Genomic DNA, 24,783 nt, shown 5'->3' on the forward strand with positions numbered 1-24,783 from the left:
GACTGGTTAGGTTCAAGAAGATCGTTCTGAGAGAGATAATGAGAGAGTTGATCGGAGACAGCATTCTCAAGTGTTTTGGAAAGAAAAAAAAGAAGGGATACAGGATAAAGCATGCCTATCTATATAATGAATATGAATTGGGTGGGTTGAGATTATTAAATATAAAAGCACTACACCTCTCTCTAAAAGCTTCGCTTATTCAAACGTTTTACTTGAACCCTAAATGGTTCTCAAGTAGATTACTAAGAAAAGTTAATCCATTGTTTAAAAATTGCCTTTTTGCCTTTGTGCAGATTACCATGCCTCATTTTCGATTAATTGAAAATGCTACTTTTTCAAAGTTTCTCTCTTTTTCAAACAAGCAGGGCAGAGCTGGCTACAATTTCAATTTCATCCCCCTGAAAAGATAGAACAAATATTACAACAAATATGATGGCTGAACTCAAATGTGCTGGTTGATAAAATACCTGTATTTATGAGAAAGATGTTTGAAAAGGTATTTTGTTCTTAAATGATATTGTAAATTGGAATGGTAGAGTTATGTCCTTCTTGGAGTTATCAGAATTGTATGGGAAGGTCTGCTCAATCCAAGAGTACAACCAATTGATTACAGCATTACCCCCAAAATGGAGGAGGCAGGTGGCAGCAGGAGGAGGCAGGGAACTGGTCTGTCTGCCCAATATAAAGGATCAAAACTGGCGGAGGAATAAAAATTACATAAATAGGAAACTATACCAGTTTCATTTGATGACCAGGATGTTGACAACTGTGCCATACAGATTGCAAAATAGTTGGGAAGAGATTTTTGATGTACCGATTCCATGGTACAGGGTGTATGTGTTGATATATAAGATATACAAGATTCAAGACTTATTATATAGAATTCTTGCCACCTACAAAATGTTAAATATTTGGGGCATAAAATCATCGAAGCTCTGCAGATTTTGTTTTAAGGATACAGAATCAATAGACCATTTATTTTGGTATTGCCCTCAGGTAGCCTGTTTCTGGTCTCAGGTTCGGGAATGGCTGAAAATACATAGCATTGATCTAAAATTGACCCTAGAAATAGTACTGTTAGGAGATCTGGAGAGACCGGGTCAGTCAATTACTAATATACTAATACTCTTAGTAAAAGTATTTATCTTCAACTCGCAATCTGTGGATTCTATTCAATTAGATAGATTGAAATTGTACGTTAAACATCACAGCACAGTTGAAAGATATGTTGCGTAGAAATACGAAGAGGGTGGCCAGCAGAGATAGGTGGGATGGGCTGAGGGAAGGTGAGGGTTGGGATGTGGGTGGAATTGGAGACAAGTGGGAGTGGAGTTGCTGTGAATGATGGTCAAAGATAAAAGTAAAAAATAAAGTCAAAATAAAACATAATAAAAAGTACGTTTGAATGACATTGAGGGGCAGTGTTTTTACAGCTAATGCTGGTTTGCCTGAGGCTGATGCCGTGCAGGTGTTTGTACACATGCATATACACACACTCTCATTCAAATACACACATACACGGACACGCACACATGTAATAGTGCCAGACATGCATTCAAACATATACAGTTGGCATCGCTGTTATGATTTGAGTCGTCCTTGATCCATTTTTAAATGTTTTTGAATTGTTGTTTGCTGTTTTTCTTCTGCCTTTTCTTGTAAAAAAATAAATAAGGGATACAGGTCTATAGTTTCTGACGTCAGATGAGTCGAGTGTTGGTTCCTTGAAGAGGAGAGAGACATGGTCCATTTTGAAGTGAGAGGGGATGCAGCCAGTGGTCAGGGATGATTTGGAGAAGGGAGGAGGGGATGGGGTCGATCGGGCAGGTTGTTGGGCGGCCAGACCTCACTAGTCACAGGATTTTGTCTGGAGAGAGAGGGCAGAAAGAAGTCAAGGCGTACGGTAGTTCCGTGTCAGCGGGACCAGTGGACTCAATAGGCTGAGTGAATGAGGAGCAGATGTCGTCAACCTTTTTTCAAAGTGGTTGATAAAGTCGTCCGCAGAGAGGGAGGAAGGAGGGGGTGGAGGATTAAGAAGGGTTGAGAAGGTGGAAAATAGTTTCCTAGGGTTAGAGGAAGAACCTTGACATTTAGAGTGATAGAAAGTGGCTTTAGCAGCAGATACAGAGGAAGAGAAGGTAGAGAGGAGGAAGTGAAAAGATGATCGGTCCTCCGGAAGTTTAGTTTACCTCCATTTTCGCTCAGATGCCCGCAGCCTTGTTCTGTAAGTTCGCAATGAGTCACTCAGCCATGGAGCAGGAGGGGAGGGCCGAGCCGGCCGGGAGGAAAGGGGGCAGTGCGAGTGACTCATAGGATGCAGAAAGGGAGGAGAGTAGGGTCGAAGAGACAGAATCCGGAGAAAGGAGGGAGAAGGATTTAGCAGAAGGGAGAGATGATAGGATAGAAGAGTAGAGAGTAGTGGGAGATAGAGAGCGAAGATTACGACGGCGCATGACCATCTGGGTAGGGGCTAAGTGGCTAGGGTTGGAGAAAGGGAGACAGAAATGGAAAGAAAGTAGTGACCAGAGACCTGGAAGGGGGTTGCAGTGACATTAGTAGGAGAACAGACTCTAGTAAAGATGAGGTCAAGCGTATTGCCTGCCTTGTGAATTGGAGGGGACTGGGAAAGGGTGAGGTCAAAAGAGGTAAGGAGGGAAATAGAGAGATCTGGAAATGTCAGGAGGTTGATGTCTCCAAGTACGAAGAGTGGTGAGCCATCGTCAGGAAATTAGCTTATCAAGGTGTCAAGCTCATTGAGGAACTCTCTAAGGGCACCTGGTGGGCGATAGATGATAACAATGTTATGCTTGAGTAGACAAGTGACAGTGACAGCATGGAATTCAAATGAGGAGATGGACAGGTAAAAGAGGGAGAAAAGAGAAAATCTCCACTTAGGAGAAATTAATAGCCCTGTGCCACCACCGCAATGACCTGATGCTCTTGTTCTATGAGAGAAAACGTAGTCAGATGAAGAGAGAGCAGCTGGAGTAGCTGTGAGGGCAAAAAAGGTGAAGGTAGAGAGGAGGAAGTGAAAAGATGATCGGTCCTCCGGAAGTTTAGTGTACCTCCATTTTCGCTCAGATGCCCGCAGCCTTGTTCTGTAAGTTCGCAATGAGTCACTCTGCGTTCTTGACAGCAGATCGGCAGTTCCAAACACGGCCAGAGACCTGGAATTTCACATGGGTTGTGCTCATAGGATACACTATATTACACTGAACAAAAATATAAACGCAACATGTAAAGTGTTGGTCCCATGTTTCATGAGCTGAAATAAAAGATCCCAGAAATGTTCCATATGCACAAAAAGCTTATTTCTCTAATATGTTGTGCATACATTTGTTTACATCCTTGTTAGTGAGCATTTCTCCTTTGCCAAGATAATCCATCCACCTGACAGGTGTGGCATATCAAGAAGCTGATTAAACAGAATGATCATTACACAGGTGCACCTTCTGCTAGGGACAATAAAAGGCCAGTCTAAAATGTGCAGTTTTGTCACACAACACAATGCCACAGATGTTTTGAGGGAGTGTGCAATTGGCATGCTGACCCCAGGAATGTCCACCAGAGCTGTTGCCAGAGAATTGAATGTAATTTTCTCTACCATAAGCCGCCTCCAACGTCACAACCGCAGACCACGTGTGGGGGTGAGCGGTGTGCTGATGTCAACGTTGTGAACAGAGTGCCACATGGTGGCGGTGGGGTTATGGTATGGGCAGGCATAATCTAAGGACACGGAACACAATTGCATTTTATCGATGGCAATTTGAATGCACAGAAATACCGTGATGTGATCCTGAGGCCCAATGTGAGGCCCATTTTTATTAAGGTATCTGACCAACAGATGCATATCTGTATTCCCAGTCATATGAAATTCTTAGATTAGGGCCTAATGAATTGATTTCAATTGACTGATTTCCTCATATGAACTGTAACTCAGTAAAATTGTTGCATGTTGCGTTTTATATTTTTGTTCAGTATAGAAGGGTTGCAGCCAAGGGCTGGGGAGTGTCTGTAAAGCCTGCAGGGAGAGGAGCAAACAGGGTATAGAGAAAACACATACAGTTGACAAACCTACAAAAGAACAAAAGGAAATCATCAGAAAATACATTATATATACACAAAAGTATTTGGACACCCTTCAAATTAGTGGATTCGACTATTTCAGCCACAAACAATGCTGACAGGTATAAAGTCGAGCACACAGCAATGCAATCTCCATAGACAAACATTGGCAGTAGAATGGTTGTTACTGACAATGGCATTTGATATTTTTAGTGGTATTGTTAACAAACAAGCCACCATAAAGAAAATGAGAATTAAAAACAGGTTCAGCCCCTGGTTCGACTGTGATTTTGCAGAGTTCTCCACCTCTAGAATTGCATTTGGTGAAAGGTTCGGTACACGCATACTCAGGCTGACTGACTATCGTTCAGGCAAATTAGAAATAAGTGCACTCAGGCTATACGGAAGGCCAAAGTTAGTTACTTGAAGGAGCAGTTCTCTCTCTCTGTGGGTCTAACCCCCAAGAAGTTCTGGAAAACGGTTAATGACCTGGAGAATAAACCCTCCTCACAGCTGCCCATGTCCCTTAATGTTGATGATGTGGTTGTTACTGACAAGAAGCACATGGCTGAGCTCTTTAATCACCACTTCATTATGTCAGGATTCCTATTTGACTCAGCCATGCCTCCTTGCCTGTCCAACATTTCCTAATCTCCCACCCCTTCTAATGCGACTATCCCTGATCCTTCTCCCTCTTTTTCCCCTGCCCTGCTACAAAGTTTCTCCCTGTAGGCAGCCACTGAGTCCGAGGTGCTAAAGGAGATCCTTAAACTTGACCCCAAAAAGCCATCTGGGTCAGATGGTTTAGACCCTTTCTTCTTTAAGGTTGCTGCCCCTATCATCGCCAAGCCTATCTCCAACCTTTCTAACCTGTCTCTCCTTTCTGGGGAGGTTCCCATTGCTTGGAAGGCAGCCACAGTTCGTCCTTTAAAGGGGGAGATCAAGCTGATCCTAACTGTTATAGGCCTATTTCTATTTTGCCCTGTTTATCAAAAGTGTTGGAAAAACTTGTCAATAATCAACTAACTGGCTTTCTTGATGTGTATAGTATTCTCTCGGGTATGCAATCTGGTTTCCGCTCAGGTTATGGATGTGTCACTGCAACCTTAAAGGTCCTCAATGATGTCACCATTGCCCTTGATTCTAAGCAATATTGTGCTGCTTTTTTTATTGACTTGGCCAAAGCTTTTGATACGGTAGACCATTCCATTCCTGTGGGCCGGCTAAGGAATATTGGTGTCTCTGAGGGGTCTTTGGCCTGGTTTGCTAACTACCTTTCTCAAAGAGTGAGGTGTACAAAGTCAGAAAATCTGCTGTCTCAGCCACTGCCTGTCACTAAGGGAGTACCGCAAGGCTCGATCCTAGGCCCCACGCTCTCCTCAATTTACATCAACAACATAGCTCAGGCAGTAGGAAGCTCTCTCATCCATTTATATGCAGATGATACAGTCTTATACTCAGCTGGCCCCTCCCCAGATTTTGTCTTAAAGGCTCTACAACAAAGCTTTCTTAGTGTCCAACAAGCTTTCTATACCCTTAACCTTGTTCTGAACACCTCCAAAACAAAGGTCATGTGGTTTGGTAAGAAGAATGCCCCTCTTCCCACAGGTGTTATTACTACTTTTGAGGGTTAAGTACTTGGAGTATGGCTAGACGGTACACTGTCCTTCTCTCAGCACATATCAAAGCTGCAGGCTAAAGTTAAATCTAGACTTAGTTTCCTCTATCGTAATCGCTCCTCTTTCACCCCAGCTGCCAAACTAACCCTGATTCAGATGATCATCCTACCCATGCTAGATTAAAAAATATATATATATATTTCACCTTTATTTAACCAGGTAGGCAAGTTGAGAACAAGTTCTCATTTACAATTGCGACCTGGCCAAGATAAAGCACAGCAGTTTGACACATACAACAACACAGAGTTACACATGGAGTAAAACAAACATACAGTCAATAATATAGTAGAAAAATAAGTCTATATACAATTTGAGCAAATGAGGTGAGATAAGGGAGGTAAAGGCAAAAAAGGCCATGGTAGTGAAGTAAATACAATATAGCACATAAAACACTGGAATGGTAGATTTGCAGTGGAAGAAAGTGCAAAGTAGAAATAATGGGGTGCAAAGGAGCTAAATAAATAAATAAATACAGTAGGGGAAGAGGTAGTTGTTTGGGCTAAATTATAGATGGGCTATGTACAGGTGCAGTAATCTGTGAGCTGCTCTGACAGCTGGTGCTTAAAGCTAGTGAGGGAGATAAGTCTTTCCAGTTTTAGAGATTTTTGTAGTTCGTTCCAGTCATTGGCAGCAGAGAACTGGAAGGAGAGGCGGCCGAATATACCTGCTGGAGCGCGTGCTACAGGTGGGTGATGCTATGGTGACCAGCGAGCTGAGATAAGGGGGAACTTCACCTAGCAGGGTCTTGTAGATGACCTGGAGCCAGTGGGTTTGGCGACGAGTATGAAGCGAGGGCCAGCCAACGAGAGCGTACAGGTCGCAGTGGTGGGTAGCATATGGGGCTTTGGTGACAAAACGGATGGCACTGTGATAGACTGCATCCGATTTATTGAGTAGGGTATTGGAGGCTATTTTGTAAATGACATCGCCGAAGTCGAGGATCGGTAGGATGGTCAGTTTTACGAGGGTATGTTTGGCAGCATGAGTGAAAGATGCTTTGTTGCGAAATAGGAAGCCAATTTTAGATTTAACTTTGGATTGGAGATGTTTGATGTGAGTCTGGAAGGAGAGTTTACAGTCTAACCAGACACCTAGGTATTTGTAGTTGTCCACATATTCTAAGTCAGAACCGTCCAGGGTAGTGATGCTTGACGGGCGGGCAGGTGCAGGCAGCGATCGGTTGAATAGCATGCATTTAGTTTTACTTGTATTTAAGAGCAGTTGGAGGCCACGGAAGGAGAGTTGTATGGCATTGAAGCTCGTCTGGAGGTTAGTTAACACAGTGACCAAAGAAGGGCCAGAAGTATACAGAATGGTGTTGTCTGCGTAGAGGTGGATCAGAGACTCACCAGCAGCAAGAGCGACATCATTGATGTATAGAGAAAAGACTCGGCCCAAGAATTGAACCCTATGGCACCCCCATAGAGACTGCCAGAGGCCCGGACAACAGGCCCTCCGATTTGATACACTGAACTCTATCAGAGAAGTAGTTGGTGAACCAGGCGAGGCAATCATTTGAGAAACCAAGGCTATTGAGTCTGCCGATGAGGATGTGGTGATTGACAGAGGTCAATGAATACGGCTGCACAGTATTGTTTCTTATCGATGGCGGTTAAGATATCGTTTAGGACCTTGAGCGTGGCTGAGGTGCACCCATGACCAGCTCTGAAACCAGATTGCATAGCGGAGAAGGTGCGGTGGGATGTGAAATGGTCGGTAATCTGTTTGTTGACTTGGCTTTCGAAGACTTTAGAGAGGCAGGGTAGGATAGATATAGGTTTATAGCAGTTTGGGTCAAGAATGTCCCCCCCTTTGAAGAGGGGGATGACTGCAGCTGCTTTCCAATCTTTGGGAATCTCAGACGACATGAAAGAGAGGTTGAACAGGCTAGTAATAGGGGTTGCAACAATTTCGGCAGATAATTTTAGAAAGAAAGGGTCCAGATTGTCGAGCCCGGCTGATTTGTCGGGGTCCAGTTTTTGCAGCTCTTTCAGAACATCAGCTGACTGGATTTGGGAGAAGAAGAAATGGGGCTTGGACGAGTTGCTGTGGGGGGTGCAGTGCTGTTGTTCGGGGTAGGGGTAGCCAGGTTGAATGCATGGCCAGCCGTAGAAAAATGCTTATTGAAATTCTCAATTATAGTGGATTTATCCGTGGTGACAGAGTTTCCTGTCCTCAGTGCAGTGGGCAGCTGGGAGGAGGTGCTCTTATTCTCAAAGGACTTTACAGTGTCCCAGAACTTTTTTGAGTTTGTGTTGCAGGAAGCAAATTTCTGCTTGAAAAAGCTAGCCTTGGCTTTTCTAACTGCCTGTGTATATTGGTTTCTAACTTCCCTGAAAAGTTGCATATCACGGGGGCTGTTCGATGCTAATGCAGAATGCCACAGGATGTTTTTGTGTTGGTTAAGGGCAGTCAGGTCTGGAGAGAACCAAGGGCTAGATCTGTTCCTGGTTCTAAATTTCTTGAATGGTGCATGCTTATTTAAGATGGCGAGGAAGGCATTTAAAAAAAATAACCAGGCATCCTGTACTGAAGGGATGAGGTCAATATCCTTCCAGGACACCCGGGCCAGGTCGATTAGAAAGGCCTGCTCGCTGAAGTGTTTCAGGGAGCGTTTGACAGTGACGAGTGGAGGTCTTTTGACCGCTGACCCATTACGGATGCAGGCAATGAGAAAGGGATCGCTGAGGTCTTGGTTGAAAACAGCAGAGGTGTATTTAGAGGGCAAGTTGGTTAGGATGATATCTACGAGGGTGCCCGTGTTTACGGCTTTGGGGTGGTACCTGGTAGGTTCATTGATCATTTGTGTGAGATTGAGGGCATCAAGCTTAGATTGTAGGGTGGCTGGGGTGTTAAGCATGTCCCAGTTTAGGTCACCTAGCAGCACGAGCTCTGAAGATAGATGGGGGGCAATCAGTTCACATATGGTGTCCAGAGCACATCTGGGGGCAGAGGGGGGTCTATAGCAGGCGGCATCGGTGAGAGACTTGTTTTTAGAGAGGTGGATTTTTAAAAGTAGAAGTTCAAATTGTTTGGGTACAGACCTGGATAGTAGGACAGAACTCTGCAGGCTATCTCTGCAGTAGATTGCAACACCGCCCCCTTTGGCTGTTCTATCTTGTCTGATAATGTTGTAGTTAGGGAGGGAGATTTCATAGTTTTTGCTGGTCTTCCTAAGCCAGGATTCAGACACGGCTAGGATATCCGGGTTGGCAGTGTGCTAAATTAGTGAATAAAACAAACTTAGGGAGGAGGCTTCTAATGTTAACATGCATGAAACCAAGGCTATTACGGTTACAGAAGTCATCAAAAGAGAGCGCCTGGGGAATAGGAGTGGAGCTAGGCACTGCAGGGCCTGGATTCACCTCTACATCGCCAGAGGAACAGAGGAGGAGTAGGATAAGGGTACGGCTAAAAGCTATGAGAATTGGTCGTCTAGGACGTCCAGAACAGAGAGTAAAAGGAGCAGGTTTCTGGGGGCGATAAAATAGCTTCAAGGTATAATGTACAGACAAAGGTATGGTAGGATGTGAATACAGTGGAGGTAAACCAAGGCATTGAGTGATGATGAGAGAGATATTGTCTCTAGAAACATAATTGAAACTAGGTGATGTCATCACATGTGTGGGTGGTGGAACTGAGAGGTTGGTTAAGGGATAATGAGCAGGGCTAGAGGCTCTACAGTGAAATAAGCCAATAAACACTAACCAGAACAGCAATGGACAAGACATATTGACATTAAGGAGCGGCATGCTTAGCCAAGTGATCAAAAGGGTCCAGTGAGTAGTGAGGTCGGTTGCGGTCACGACGATTCAGACAGCTAGCCGGGCCATGGGTAGCAAGTTGGCAGAAGATGGTCTGTTGTTAGCCACCTCGTGCGTTTCCGTCGGTAGATTAGTGGGGTTCCGTGTGGTAGAGGGGACCAATCCAATTGGCAAAATAGTTATAGTTATAGTGGCCCAAGAAAAATTTGCCGATAGACCTATTCAGATAGCAGCCGATAAGACAGCTAACGATTAGCTGGCCGCAGATGGGCGTTCAGGTTACGTCGCGACGGAGGGGCCAGTTGGATTACTCCCTCAGGCAGATAACGTCGGTAGTCCAGTCGTGAAGGCCCGATGGGGCTCCGCATCAGCAGTAAAACGGGTCCGGATAGGTGATTGTAGCTCCGGAATAATTGATGTTAGCTCCGGGACCGGCGTTATCCAATAGTCACTCGCATAGCAGCTGCTAGCTGCAAGATCCAGGTGTAAATGTAAAGAGGTTGCGGTAGAAAGCCAGGGATATGGAGAGAAAATAGGTCCGGTATGCTCTGGTCTACGGAGACATAATTTATAGATCGTCAGGTAAGGGTGCTCTCGAGCAGCTAGATGTGCTTTACCATTCGGCCATCAGTTTTGTCACCAATGCTCCTTATAGGACACATCACTGCACTCTATGCTCCTCTGTAAACTGGTCATCTCTGTATACCCGTCGCAAGACCCACTGGTTTATGCTTATTTATAAAACCCTCTTAGGCCTCACTCCCCCCTATCTGAGATATCTACTGCAGCCCTCATCCTCCACATACAACACCCGTTCTGCCAGTCACATTCTGTTAAAAGTCCCCAAAGCACACACATCCCTGGGTCACTCCTCTTTTCAGTTCGCTGCAGCTAGCGACTGGAACGAGCTGCAACAAACACTCAAACTGGACAGTTTTATCTCAATCTCTTCATTCAAAGACTCAATCATGGACACTCTTACTGACAGTTGTGGCTGCTTTGTGTGATGTATTGTTGTCTCTACCTTCTTGCCCTTTGTGCTGTTGTCTGTGCCCAATAATGTTTGCACCATGTTTTGTGCTGCTACCATGTTGTGTTGCTACCATGTTGTTGTTATGTTGTGTTGCTACCATGCTGTGTTGTCATATGTTGCTGCCTTGCTATGTTGTCATCTTTGGTCTCACTTTATGTAGTGTTGTGTTGTCTCTCTTGTTGTGATGTGTGTTTTGTCCTATATTTATATTGTATTTATTTTTTATTTTTTATCCCAGGCCCCCGTCCCTGCAGGAGAACTTTTGGTAGGCTGTCATTGTAAATAAGAATTTGTTCTTAACTGACTTGCCTAGTTAAATAAAGGTTTTAAAAAATGACCTGTACTGAAGAGCTCAGTGACTTTCAATGTGGCACTGTCATAGGATGCCACCTTCACATCAAGTCAGTGCTAGAGCTGCCCGCTCAACTGTAAGTGATGTTATTGTGAAGTGGAAATGTCTAGGAGCAACAACGGCTCAGCCACGAAGTGGTAAGCCATACAAACTCACAGAACAGGACCGCCGAATGCTGTAGCACGTAGCGCGTAAAAATCGTCTGTACTCAGTTGCAACACTCACTACCGAGATCCAAACTTCCTCTGGCAGCAATGTCAGCACAAGACCTGTTCGTTGGGAGCTTCATGAAATGGGTTTCCATGGCCGAGCAGCCGCACACAAGCCTAACATCACCATGTGCAATGCCAAGCGTCGGCTGGAATGGTGTAAAGCTTACTGCCATTGGACTCTGGGACAGTGAAAACGTGTTCTCTGGAGTGATGAATCACGCTTCACCATCTGGCAGTCTGACAAACAAATCTGAGAATGGCGGATGCCAGAAGAACGCTACCTGCCCAACTGCATAATGCCAACTGTACAGTTTGGTGGAGGAGGAATAATGTTCTGGGGCTGTTTTTCATGGTTCGGGCTAGGCCCCTTAGTTCCAGTGAAGGGAAATCTTAACATTACAGCATACAATCACATTCTAGACGATTATGTGCTTCCAACTTTGTGGCAACAGTTTGGGGAAGGCCCTTTCCTGTTTCAGCATGTCAATGCCCCTGTGCACAAAGCGAGGTCCATACAGAAATGGTCTGTTGTGATGGATGTGGAAGAACTTGACTGGCCTGCACAGAGCCCTGACCTCAACCCGATCAAACACCTTTGGGATGAATTGGAACGGTGACTGCGAGCCAGGCCTAATCGCCCAACATCAGTGCCCAACCTCACTAATGCTCTTGTGGCTGAATGGAAGCAAGTCCCCACAGAAATGTTCCAACATCTAGTGGAAAGCCTTCCCAGAAGAGTTGAGGCTGTTATAGCAGTAAAGGGGGGACCAAATCCATTTTAATGCCCATGATTTTGGAATGAGATGTTCGACGAGCAGGTGTCCACATACTTTTGGTCATGTAGTGTAACTAGGTACTAGGCAAGATAAGTGAGATAGTGGTGTGGAGCCTTCCGCTCTTTCCTTCCTCAAATAACTTCACAGAGCAGTCTTTGTTTTCCCGACGGTCTTAGTTTTTCCGATGAGACCGCCACTTACAGCTGCTGCTGAGCAACCAGGGGAGACTGAAGTACTAACACTAATTGCTAATTACCTACTTTAGGTGAAGAGCAAAGCTCCCAGTATTAATTGATGATTGCCTAGGAGAGGAGAAACCACTCCCCCTCCAATACAGCAACTGATTACCAAAACAAGTCACAAAGTGCCCTGTACCTTATTCCTGGTTGATGTTATGAGCGGTCAGCAGTTCACACACCAAGTAGACTACTGTGAAGTCAGGCAGCACTTAAAGTAGATGGCCCAGTACTAAACAACAACAGATAAAGACAAAACATATATTTATCACTCCTGGAGATGTATCCTAGAGATATCAGGAGTCCTCTAGCTATAGAATGAAGCACCTTAGAGAGCTATTTATAACTTGTCAAATGTCCAGATCAACTAGGCATTGTAAGCTACGTGTGGTAGCTAGGTTTTTTAGCCCATAGATTTTGTAGTAATGTTCAAGTCACTCAAATATCATGAGTACACATTAGACATGGTAAAATGTATAGAATTGCAAGAAAATATGTTTTAAAACTGCAACATTTTCTCTGCACCCCATGACAAAATGTGTAGAATGGCTGGAAATAGGCAGAGCTTTGTCTTCTCCACAACGGTGGCTAATCTTTTCCCTTTCAGGATAGATTTGATTAGTGGAGACAGACGGAGGTTATCAGGGGCCAAGCCAAGCCAGTCCAATAAGCAGGCAGGGAAGAAAGGCTTTTGTTTTGTCATAAGACCATTGTCATCATAAAGGAGTTAGTGAGTCACTCTTCCAGCCACTGTTGATGTTTGTTTACCCGGCTGGCTTGATTGTGACGCGTGCTCTTGAGATGTAACCGCATTTTGAATTCCAAAACCGTTTTTAGCAAGGGCAGCGGAACAAATCTAACCGCTTCTTCTCTGAGGGCGTAGATGAGATAGCATGTAATTAAGCATACCACAGCTACTGTTACTATTTTCAATCTTTTTCCGGTATAAAACCTTTGGGGCCTGCTTGGTTGAGGCCAGACGTGGGTTCAAATTCTATTTGAAATCTGGCTCGTTTTAGCCTGCCTGGAGTATCAGATGGGTGGGGTATAACTTTTTGAGGCCACTCTGTTGGTTCCTTTAAGACAGGCAAGCTGAATCAAGCACAACTAAGGAAACTGAAATTATTTCCAATTATATTTGAACCCAGGTCTGATGGAGACTGATTGCGAGTCTCAATTTGCATTTCTTTTTAGTCCAGGATGAGGTTTAATCTGGGTCCGGGAAATGGCCCCTATAATGTTCATGCATTACTAATGAGATTGGTGTGTGTGTGGACAGGATCTGTTGGACAGTGACTGGGCCGGCGTGCGGAGCGTTCTAGAACAGGCTGACATCCTGGTTATCAAGTACTCGGTCAACGACAAGCTGGCCTTCCAGCAAGTGCGCAATGGATACGCCCCTAGACTTCGCCCCCTCCTACACCACTGGGGCATGCCTGTTATTCTGGTTGCTGTGGGCTCCCGCCTAAACGGTGAGATAACATTGGTCTATCCTCGACCACAACACCATTTTGTCCTGTTGTGTTCTTGTGCTGTATTTTGTATTGCCGTGTGCCAGTGACGGTCAGTGCCGTTTCAGATGAGGGAGGACAATTTTTTTTTTATGAGCATGGCCTTATTTCTATTACAGCATATTGGATGACTGTCATTCATATTCCATTCACCCAGTTAAATGTAACAGCGATAGGTTTAGGCTACTACACTACAACAAATTTTCCCTATACCCATCATGAGGTTGCTACAACCTAGTCTATGAATGAAAGTTTACAATGTAGTTGCACACAGGTTGAGAGACACATTTGAGGTGACAAACAGTGACACATGGTCAGACAGTGACATTCAATACCGCCTTGCACACTCTTGCCTGCATCTATCTGATCTAGGGTGTAATCATTAGCCCAACAGTTGCAAACAAGAGTTTCTATTGGACAAATTCAGTTATGTTTATCCCCGTTTTGTGCCGTTTGTTTCTGTTGAAGAAACGTTTTTCAACAGAATTGGCGGAATGAATACACCCCTGATCACACGCACACACAGTTCAGTTTCATAGCAGCCACGTTGTATTCCTTCTTGCGTCTACATTATGCACTCTCTTCCTTTCACATCTTCCCATCGCCTGTGGACTTCAAAGCACAACACATCAGCTTTATGGGACCAGGCGAAAAAACCTTTCCAAGCCAAAACGCTACACACAGCCTACATCGTTGTCACCATATTAGCTAAAGTAACGTCATAGTCAGCTAGGCTAATAGAACTAACGCGTTCGTGAACTCGCAACAATCATGCAGTAACGTTACAGTGTACAGTCAGTAAGCAGTTACACCGGCAGGCCCCAGTGGCAATAAATTAGTTAAACCAAAATCTTACCTTGACTTGGAACAGTTCCAGTGTTGTGTTGAATAGTCATAGCCAGCTAGCTAACATAGCATCCCTCTGTTTGAGCAGGGTGTTTTTGTAGGCTAAACTAGCTAGCTGCATTAGCTAGTTAAGTAAGTGAAACTGAAAAAAATGACACACTCTCTCTCTCTATTTCCCTCTTGCTTCTCCTTCATTTAGGAATAAATTAATTTGTTTAACTGTTCCACTATTTTCTTTCTCTCCCTTTGAGTCAACTACTCACCACATTTTATGCACTGCAGTGCCAGTTGGCTGTAGCTTATGCTTTCAGCACTAGATTAATTCTCTGATCCTTTGATTGGGTGGACAACATGTCAGTTTATGCTGCAAGAGGTCTGATAGGTTGGACGACGTCCTCCGGAAGTTATCATAATTACAGTGTAAGTCTATGGCAGGGTGTGAGAACCGTGAGCCTCCTAGGTTTTGTATTGAAGTCAATGTACTCAGAGGAGGACAGAAGCTATCTGTCCTCCAGCTATACCATGGTGCTACCCTGTAGAGTGCTGTTGAGGCTACTGCAGACCTTATTTGGAAAATAGTGTGTTTTAATCAATTATTTGGTGATGTGATTATATTTAGTATAGTTTTATCTAAAAAGTTAAACTTTTTAAAATTTGTATTTTTATTAAATTCACTGAGGAGGATGGTCCTCCCCTTCCTCATCTGAGGATCCTCCACTGCCATGTGCTTACCACATGCCAGGTTGTCATTGTCTTTATTAACCTGCCTGGTTAATAAAGCCTTCCCCATTTCTCCTTCTCCCAAATCCAGTCAGCTGATGTTCTGAAAGAGCTGCAAATTCTGGACCCCTACAAATCAGCCGGGCTCGACAATCTGGACCCTTTCTTTCTAAGATTATCTGCCGAAATTGTTGCAACCCCTATTACTAGCCTGTTCAACCTCTCTTTCGTGTCGTCTGAGATTCCCAAAGAAAAGCAGCTGCAGTCACCCCCCTCTTCAAAAGGGGGGAAACTCTTGATCCAAACTGCTACAGACCTATATCTAGCCTACCCTGCCTCTCTAAGGTCTTCGAAAGCCAAGTCAACAAACAGATTACCGACCATTTCGACATCCCACCGCACCTTCTCCGCTATGCAATCTGGTTTCAGAGCTGGTCATGGGTGCACCTCAGCCACGCTCAAGGTCCTAAACGATATCTTAACCGCCATCGATAAGAAACAATACTGTGCAGCCGTATTCATGCCTGGCCAGGCGCTCTGTCAATCACCACATCCTCATCGGCAGACTCAATAGCCTTGGTTTCTCAAATGATTGCCTCGCCTGGTTCACCAACTACTTCTCTGATAGAGTTCAATGTGTCAAATCGGATGGCCTGTTGTCCGGGCCTCTGGCAGTCTCTATGGGGGTGCCACAGGGTTCAATTCTTGGGCCATCTATTTTCTCTGTATACATCAATGATGTCGCTCTTGCTGCTGGTGAGTCTGTATACTTCTGGCCCTTCTTTGGACACTGTGTTAACAACCCTCCAGATGAGCTTCAATGCCATACAACTCTCCTTCCGTGGCCTCCAACTGCTCTTAAATACAAGTAAAACTAAATGCATACTCTTCAACCGATCGCTGCCTGCACCTGCCCGCCCGTCAAGCATCACTACTCTGGACGGTTCTGACTTTGAATATGTGGACAACTACAAATACCTAGGTGTCTGGTTAGACTGTAAACTCTCCTTCCAGACTCACATCAAACATCTCCAATCCAAAGTTAAATCTAAAATTGGCTTCCTATTTCGCAACAAAGCATCCTTCACTCATGCTGCCAAACATACCCTCGTAAAACTGACCATCCTACTGATCCTCGACTTCGGCGATGTCATTTACAAAATAGCCTCCAATACCCTACTCAATAAACTTGATGCAGTCTATCACATTGCCATCCGTTTTGTCACCAAAGCCCCATATGCTACCCACCACTGCGACCTGTACGCTCTCGTTGGCTGGCCCTCGCTTCATACTCGTCGCCAAACCCACTGGCTCCAGGTCATCTACAAGACCCTGCTAGGTAAAGTTCCCCCTTATCTCAGCTCACTGGTCACCATAGCAGCACCCACCTGTAGCACGCGCTCCAGCAGGTATATCTCTCTGGTCACCCCCAAAGCCAATTCCTCCTTTGGCCGCCTTTCCTTCCAGTTCTTTGCTGCCAATGACTGGAACGAACTACAAAAATCTCTGAAACTGGAAACACTTATCTCCCTCACTAGCTTTAAGCACCAGCTGTCAGAGCAGCTCACAGATCACTGCACCTGTACATAGCCCATCTATAAATTAGCCCAAACAACTACCTCTTCCCCTACTGTATTTATTTATTTATTTTGCTCCTTTGCACCCCATTATTTCTATTTCTACTTTGCACTTTCTTCCACTACAAATCTACCATTCTAGTGTTTTACTTGCTATATTGTATGTACTTTGCCACCATGGCCTTTTTTTGCCTTTACCTCCCTTATCTCACCTCATTTGCTCACATTGTATATAGACTTATTTTTTTACTGTATTATTGACAGTATGTTTATTTTACTCCATGTGTAACTCTGTGTTGTTGTATGTGTCGAACTGCTTTGCTTTATCTTGGCCAGGTTGTAATTGTAAATGAGCTTGCCTACCTGGTTAAATAAAGGTGAAATAAAAAAAAGTAAAAAAAATAAAGATGACATTTTGTATAATGTAGGGGGTGGGGGGGAGTTTTGCTCGGCAGTCTTACAATCCATTGCAGTCAATGGTTGCCTCACAGCACTTTTAGAAACACTGACATTGACTGGATATGAGGCCTCTCACACCAGTCATAATAGGTTATGGCTTCCAACCACGTTAAAGCCATCTGACATAATCCTGTTACGATGCAATAAACTGAAACTAAACTAATATCAGCCAAAAATCTAATCTATAGCATTTTGTGTCTTTTGAAAATATGGCTACATTACATACTGTAGGAGCAGAGGAAATGGCTGAAGGAGTGGATTTGTCTTTTCAGTTAAGGGGATGATTCTCATTTTATGATTAAATCTCAAACAGGCCCCAGGCTTTTGCATCTAAGTAATGTGTCTTCATGGCTTAAACAACAAACAATCCAAGCATAATCTTGTGCATGAAAGAAGTAGGCAAAGTCCAAACCCTGACACACACACCCACACACACTTTGAGTGGTACAGTCACACCTGGTATTACCCAGGTCAGTGGTGTTAAACTATCAAAGTATTAACCATCATGCCCACTTTAATGTCTATGCTTCTGTGTGTCACCATCTTTTTTATTTCAGTGGTGTAAACGAATACACCACATTCATGATGGGTTATATTTAGCTTGGTGAGATGCTTTAAGATCATGCCAGAGCTTCATTGCAAGATGATACAAGTATTTGATAACGCTTTGGTGGTGAGAGAGGGGGGTTGTGGGATGGTGGTGGATCTGACACCCTGTTTTTCTATTGTTTTGTCGCTGCTTTATTGTCTGTGCTAAAGCTATCCCCAAATGAATGTGGCGGATTACAGCTGTGTCCAGTTGTTTCCTGTTGCCTTGGTTAGGGGACTTAGGGCAAAATCATTGCAACACGCACGCACGCACGCACGCACAACAGACATTGTCTACCTTTCACTCTATGCCTGCAGTTTTATTAGCAGAGTGATTTATTCCTTGCATTTGGCACTGAGCAGACCGCCCAGCTCTGTCTCTCTCTCTGGCTCCTTCACCACGTCTTTTTACTTCTCCCTACATTTCCCTCTTAAATGTAATCCAGAGTCCACAGACGCAGAGGTGCGATAATCCAACATCCCATTGTGACATAGCTGCGTGGCTCTGAGTCCACCATCCGCAAGGGACTCAAACGCCCGACCGCACACCTCCCCAAACATCCCAACCAACGCGGCTCTGCGAACGTGTCCTCTATTCATTTGAATGGGGTGACTGTTGGAGAAATTGCTACACCGCGATGAGAATTCAGAAAGTATGAACGGTCCAATATTCTAGAACACTGCTGAGTACACATTTAGGATTCTGATAGATGCGTCATTTTTTCTTTATATTCTGGCTCTCTGACTTTGTCTCTCTGCATGTAGGCTGCAGTATGCATATGCAGGGTATGTCTATGCATGCATTGTAAATCCATCTGAATGTCAGTATGTGCTTATATCTATGATGGATAAAATATAATTGTGAGATTTTCTGCTGGAACTTGTGCACTGAGTGTGTGTACATCACAGGAAGTTGGTGGCACCTTAATTGGGGAGGAAGGGGCTTGTGGTAATGGCTGGAGTGGAATTTGTGGAATGGTATCAAATACATCTAACACATGGTTTCCATGTGTTTGATGTCATTCCATTCGCTTTGTTCCGGCCATTATTATGAGCTGTCCTCCCCTCAGCAGCCTCCTGTGGTGGATGTTTAGAGGAACTACATTTCATCCTGTCTCACTCACCTCTCCTGTCCTCTCACTGTCTAGATGAGGGGCCCCCCTGCACATGCCCCCTATGTGCATCAGACTGGAGCAGCTGTGTCCCCCACAGCGAGGGCCTGCAGCTCTCTAGGGACCTGGGGGCCACTTATCTGGAGCTTCCCTCCCTCAACCATGTTTTTGTGAGCCGCTACTTTGGCAGCGTGGTGAGTGTTGGCATCTGCCAGTTATGAAGTGATCATTCTTTGATGGTGTGATTTATGACTGGTGTGTGATCAATGTTATCATTCATCATTGATGATGTAGAGCAGGGATGCAATGCCAGGGCTCAGGGGCCTGATTGGTGTCAAACCTTTGCCCCAGCCCCAGCTAACTCCATTAATCAACTAATCATATGATCTTCAGTATAGAATGCAATTAGCCGTGTTTGCTAGGGGTCGGGAAACAGTGTCACACCTCTCCGGCCCCTAGAGGACTGAATTTGCTCATCCCTGATGTAGATGGCAGAGTATTATGTTATTGGCCATAGTGCTAGTGGAGATAAGAATGGGACTGGCTGCTGTGTGATTATAAAATGTTTTAATTATGTCACAATTTTATCTTGGTGTTTATGCTAACTAGGGTGTGTTTGTGTATGTATTCAGCTGGAGTACTTCATGATTCAATGTTTGAAGCAGAAGGCCAATGACCGTCCAGAAAAGAGGCGTGGCAACAAGCTGAATGAGCCCCGCCCCCCTCATCTGGAACAACCAGGTGAGAGACTGTAATACTAGAATAGGGGCACCTTTAAATCAGTTCTATGTGTATATTATATCAACTTTACTTGTGGTGTTCCTCGGGGTTTAATTCTCAACCCTTTCTTGTTCTCCCTGCACATGCTACTAGATGTTTTGAATTATACATATATTCTTTCTTCTGCTAATCACCCAACCGTATGTGACTACATTTTAACCAATCAATTACACGGTTGGGTGTTATAACCAAATGTATAGTAGACACAGAATAGTAAAATTACAACATTTCTACAGCTGGACCAATCTAATAGATACCTTACTTTTTGGGGATTTATTTTGCATGGATTCAAGGTCTGTGAGATCTGAGATGAGAATATCAGGACTATTTATAGCTCATGAGATTAATTAGGAATTATGAAAAGAGAGTAATTGCGCATATCCAAACATGCCAGAGGAGCTGAATAAATAATTGGGGAGTTTCCTGCCCAAATGGGATCTTCGACTGAAGCTTAGTGATAATACATCATTATACAGGTGACCTGACGAAGATCAGATCATGTTGGTTGAAACATTGTTGAAACTTTGTCGCTGTATCTTAAGCTTCAGTAGATGATCACATTTTGGTTGTAGCAAACTGTGAGTGCACATTTGCTTCCTTTTCTCAATATAGAAAACAAACTTTCACTGCTTTATCAAAGTTTAGAATGATCTGTTAGTCAGCCCCTCACCATATAGTGTTCATTCTTTGTTTATTCCTGTGAATGTGTAGTACAAATACTACACCTATCTGTGTTCATGTACAGAGCACACGGCTAAGCTACAGTAAACATACTAAATATAGCAGCCTTGCCATTTAGCCACTATGTCTGATGAACTTTGACTTGGTGATTGACAGCGAAGAGCAGCACTGCCAAAGTAGGTGGGTGGGTGGGTGGGTTGGCTTGCCTGGGGCCCGTCCAACTCTACTTAACTCTCTCTCGCTTTGTAGTGCAACATCCATTAAATATGAAGTGCATTGATTCCTGGAGAAGCTTTCCTGTAAACCAGGCCAAAACTGAGTGGCAATAAAAAAGTGATGAGGTGCACAGGGGTGCAGCATGGATTAAGCATAAATAGATTATAATAGGACATTGATTTACCTTAACACTGTCTCTGTTTACCTTCTACCTAATACTCTGATTTTCCCTCATCCCCTCGCCCAACTCTCTAATCTCTCTCTTTCTCTCCCTCTCTCCCTCTCTCCATCCATCCAGCACGTCTTCCCCCCATCCGAGTGGAGGAGTCCAGCTTCTCTCAGGACCTACAGTGGCTGCTGGAGCGTGGCGTCCAGTTTGCCGATGTAGCCTTCTACGCTGGGGACTCTGGGAAGGAGCTGGGCTGGGGGCATGCCGCCGTCCTCTGTGCTGTCAGCCCCTACTTCAGACAGCTGTTGCTGGGGCCCAAGGCCAGGGAGAGGCCCATCTCGCGTTGCGCCTGCCGGGGGGACGGCCGGGGAGACGGGGGACCCCCATCACTGCTCTCCACCTGGGATGGGGGTCTGGGCAAAGAGGACGGGTCACGGCCTGATGGGCATCTGGCTGGACGGCTATCACGCCTGGTGGTAAAGGACCCGCTGCTGTGCCTGTGCCTGTGGGAGACGCTCATGTTCCTCTACCGAGGTAAACTACTGGTTCAAGTGCTGTTCGCTATAAGCACGTGGAGCAGAGATAGAGAGCTAGGCTGTAGCTAAGTGAGATAATGTTGTCTTCTTTTACAATGGATAATTTACCATCGCTGTATGAAACCTATTGCTACGACTATCTGCAGTCTCCATTCTGTGTGTTTCTAATCTAATTTTATTTGTCACGTGCCGAATACAACAAGTGTATACTTTCCCAACAATGCAGTTAAAAATACAATGATCAAATAGATAAAAAGAAAATAATAAAATACACAATAAAATAACAATAACGAGGCTTATACAGGCTGTATACTAGGAGCACTAGTACTGAGTCACTGTACTGGGGTACAAGGTAGTTGGGTGAATGATTGAGGTAATATGTACATTTAGGTTAGGTGATAGTACTTTAATCAATGTACATGTACACTATATATACAAAGGTATGTGGACACCTCTTCAAATTAGTGGATTTTGCACATTTCAGCCTATTGTAAACGTGAGTACACAGCCATGCAATCTCCATAGACAAACACTGTCAGTAGAATGGCCTTACTGAAGAGCTCAGTAACTTTCAACATAGTACCGTCATAGGATGCCACCTTTCCGACTGGACAGCCGAGAAAGTGGGGATATGGTGGGAGAGAGAGAATGTAAGTGCTGTTATTGTGAAGTGGAAAAGTCTAGGAGCAACAACGGCTCAGCCACGAAGTGGTAGGCCAAACAAGCTCACAGAATGGGACGGCTGAATGCTGGAGCACGTAGCGTGTAAATATCATCTGTCCTCAGTTGCATCACTCACTACCGAGTTCCAAACTTCCTCTGGCAGCAACGTCAGCACAAGACCTGTTCGAGCTTCATGAAATGGGTTTCCATGGCCGAGCAGCCGCACACAAGCCTAAGATCACCATGCGCAATGCCAAGCATCTTCTGGAGTGGTGTAAATCTTGCCGCCATTGCACTCTGGAGCGTTGAACACGCATTCTCTGAAGTGATGAATCACGTTTCACCATCTGGCAGTCCAACGTACAAATCTGGGTTTGGCAGATGCCAGGAGAACCCTACCTGCCTGGATGCCAACTGTAAAGTTTGGTAGAGGAGGAATGATGGTATAGGGCTGTTTTTCATGGTTCGGGCTAGGCCCCTTAGTTTCAGTGAAGGGAAATCTTAACGCTACAGCATACAATGATATTCTAGATGATTTTGTGCTTCCAACTTTGTGGCAACAGTTTGGGGAAGGCCCTTTCCTGTTTCAGCATGTCAATGCCCCTGTGCACAAAGCGAGGTCCTGACCTTGACCCCATCCAACACCTTTGGGATGAATTGGAACGCAGACTGTGAGCCAGATCTAATCGCCCAACCTCACTAATGTCCTTGTGGCTAAATGGAAGCAAGTCCCCGCAGCAATGTTCCAACATCTAGTGGAAAGCCTTCCCATAAGAGAGGAGGCTGTTATAGCAGCAAAGGGAGGATCAATCCATATTAATGCCCATGATTTTGTAATGAGATGTTCCAGCAGCTGTCCACATACTTTTGATCCTGTAGATAGGAGTGAAAAGCCTGTAATGGAACCCACAAATGATGATGCTCCAGATAATGAACTAGTCTAAAGAAGGCCAGTTTTATTGCTTCTTTAATCAGAACAACAATTTTCAGCTGTGCTAGCATAATTGCAAAATAGTTTTCTAATGATCAATTAGCCTTTGAAAATGGTAAACTTGGATTAGCTAACACAACTTTCCATTGAAACACAGGAGGGATTGTTGCTGATAATGGGCCTCTGTACGCCTATGTTGGTATTCCACGAAAATCTGCCGTTTCCAGCTACAATAGTCATTTACAACATTAACAATGTCTACACTGCTATTTCTGTTAAATAAACAAGGACATTTTCTAAGTGGACCCCGAACTTGTGCTATATATATATATAAATATATACATAGTACATATATATATAGTGACCCCGTACTATGTGTGTATATATATATATATATGTATATGTTTATATATAAGTCTGTCTGTTTCTGTGGTATTTATGAGTGTTTGTGTGCCTGTGGTTCTGGTGTGATCCAGGGGCGTGGGAGTGGGAGCACCTCCAGGAGGCCATGGGGGAGAAGCTTAACAACTCTCTGGCCGTGGCTCAACTCATGGACCGCATCCGCTCCTTCCTGGGCAGAGACAAGGTAACCCAGAGGCTTGAACAGATACAAATGCACGCACGCACACACCCTAACCCCGATATAACACAATATGTGGCTCTGGTCAAAAGCAGTGCACTACATGATTCATTTGGGAAAGGGTAAACTCTCAGATTGAGCCAAGGGAATGTTATGTGGGACTTAACATCAGGAGACACGTGACATGCAGGGTCATAATTAGATCTGGTGATGAGGGTTGAGTTCATTCTTTTTCAATTCCATCAAAAATGAAGTGTCACTTTTGCACTAGTTCTTATCAAGGAGCATTTCATATGTTTGGTTTCAAACCATCAGTGGAATTGACTAAGCAGCTGAAAATCAATGATCCATGCGATGTTATAACAAAATGCAGCATAATGAAGCCATGAGTTTGATATGCAGCATTAGCCAGCTCCATTGAGGCGGTCTTGGCAGTGAGGCCAGGGACGGTGGAGTTACCCGCTGCTGAGGCAGGCTGTTAGACAGGCTATTTTGATGCCACGGGGGAGCTGGATGTGGAAGCTCAGAATGAAATGGCACTAATACTTGTAAACACCAACAGTGGCAGAATTCTCAGACTTAACCCACGCTGTGTGTGTGTGTGTGTGTCGGTTTGTGTTTGTGTGTGTGTGTGTGTGTGTGTGTGTGTGTGTGTGTGTGTGTGTGTGTGTGTGTGTGTTTGTAGGGTCCCAGGGACACGCCCAACGCCCGGGCCGCCCAGCTTGGTCCTCAGTCTCTGGTCAACCTCTTCAATTCTCCTCTCTATTCTGATGTAATTTTTATGGTGCAAGGCAAGTTCACACACCCCAGACAATTACATTCAGGTCACTTTTTTTTATTAAACATGATTAGCTGATTCCTTCATTGGGGGCTCTCAGGGAGTCAGTCCAGTTCATTATTGCATCGAATAGAGAAAATGCCGTCAACATAATTCAGGGTGTTTCGTATGACATACACTTGCTATACAATAACCACAGTGCTAGAAGGTCCTTTAGAAATGTATGTACAATTCATGTCTTTTTGTGCAATTATTGTATCTTTTTTGGGGTATAAACACTCAGTAATGATAAAAATCCCCTGATATGTTACAGATGTGTGTGTACATTTTTTTAATGCCTTTGATGCAGCAACTGTACATTTTTCTTTTTAACAATGAGAAACTATTGCATGGTGACGCCAGGCTCCAAGTGCATTAGCAATCATCTACAATAACCCATATAATGAAATGCATTTTTTTTTCTGCTCCTGACACTTCAAAATGTCCACTTTGCTTCACCTGCGCTGCATCCAACTGTAG

The 24,783-nt window shown here is 44.3% G+C and overlaps 1 protein-coding gene across 1 annotated transcript in view; it reads left to right on the forward strand.

Moving 5' to 3' along the window:
- Nucleotides 1-24,783, forward strand: part of rhobtb3 (Rho related BTB domain containing 3) — a 36,208-nt gene that overhangs the window by 3,335 nt on the left and 8,090 nt on the right. Inside the window, exons 3-8 of the mRNA XM_045705421.2 lie at nucleotides 13,397-13,589; nucleotides 18,967-19,124; nucleotides 19,563-19,671; nucleotides 20,906-21,310; nucleotides 23,383-23,492; nucleotides 24,172-24,281. Coding sequence (XP_045561377.1) covers nucleotides 13,397-13,589; nucleotides 18,967-19,124; nucleotides 19,563-19,671; nucleotides 20,906-21,310; nucleotides 23,383-23,492; nucleotides 24,172-24,281 — 1,085 coding nt within the window. The remainder of the gene's footprint in view (nucleotides 1-13,396; nucleotides 13,590-18,966; nucleotides 19,125-19,562; nucleotides 19,672-20,905; nucleotides 21,311-23,382; nucleotides 23,493-24,171; nucleotides 24,282-24,783) is intronic.

The sequence above is a fragment of the Salmo salar genome, chromosome 22 (assembly GCF_965601325.2).
Source record: "Salmo salar chromosome 22, fSalSal1, whole genome shotgun sequence".
NCBI lineage: Eukaryota > Metazoa > Chordata > Actinopteri > Salmoniformes > Salmonidae > Salmo > Salmo salar.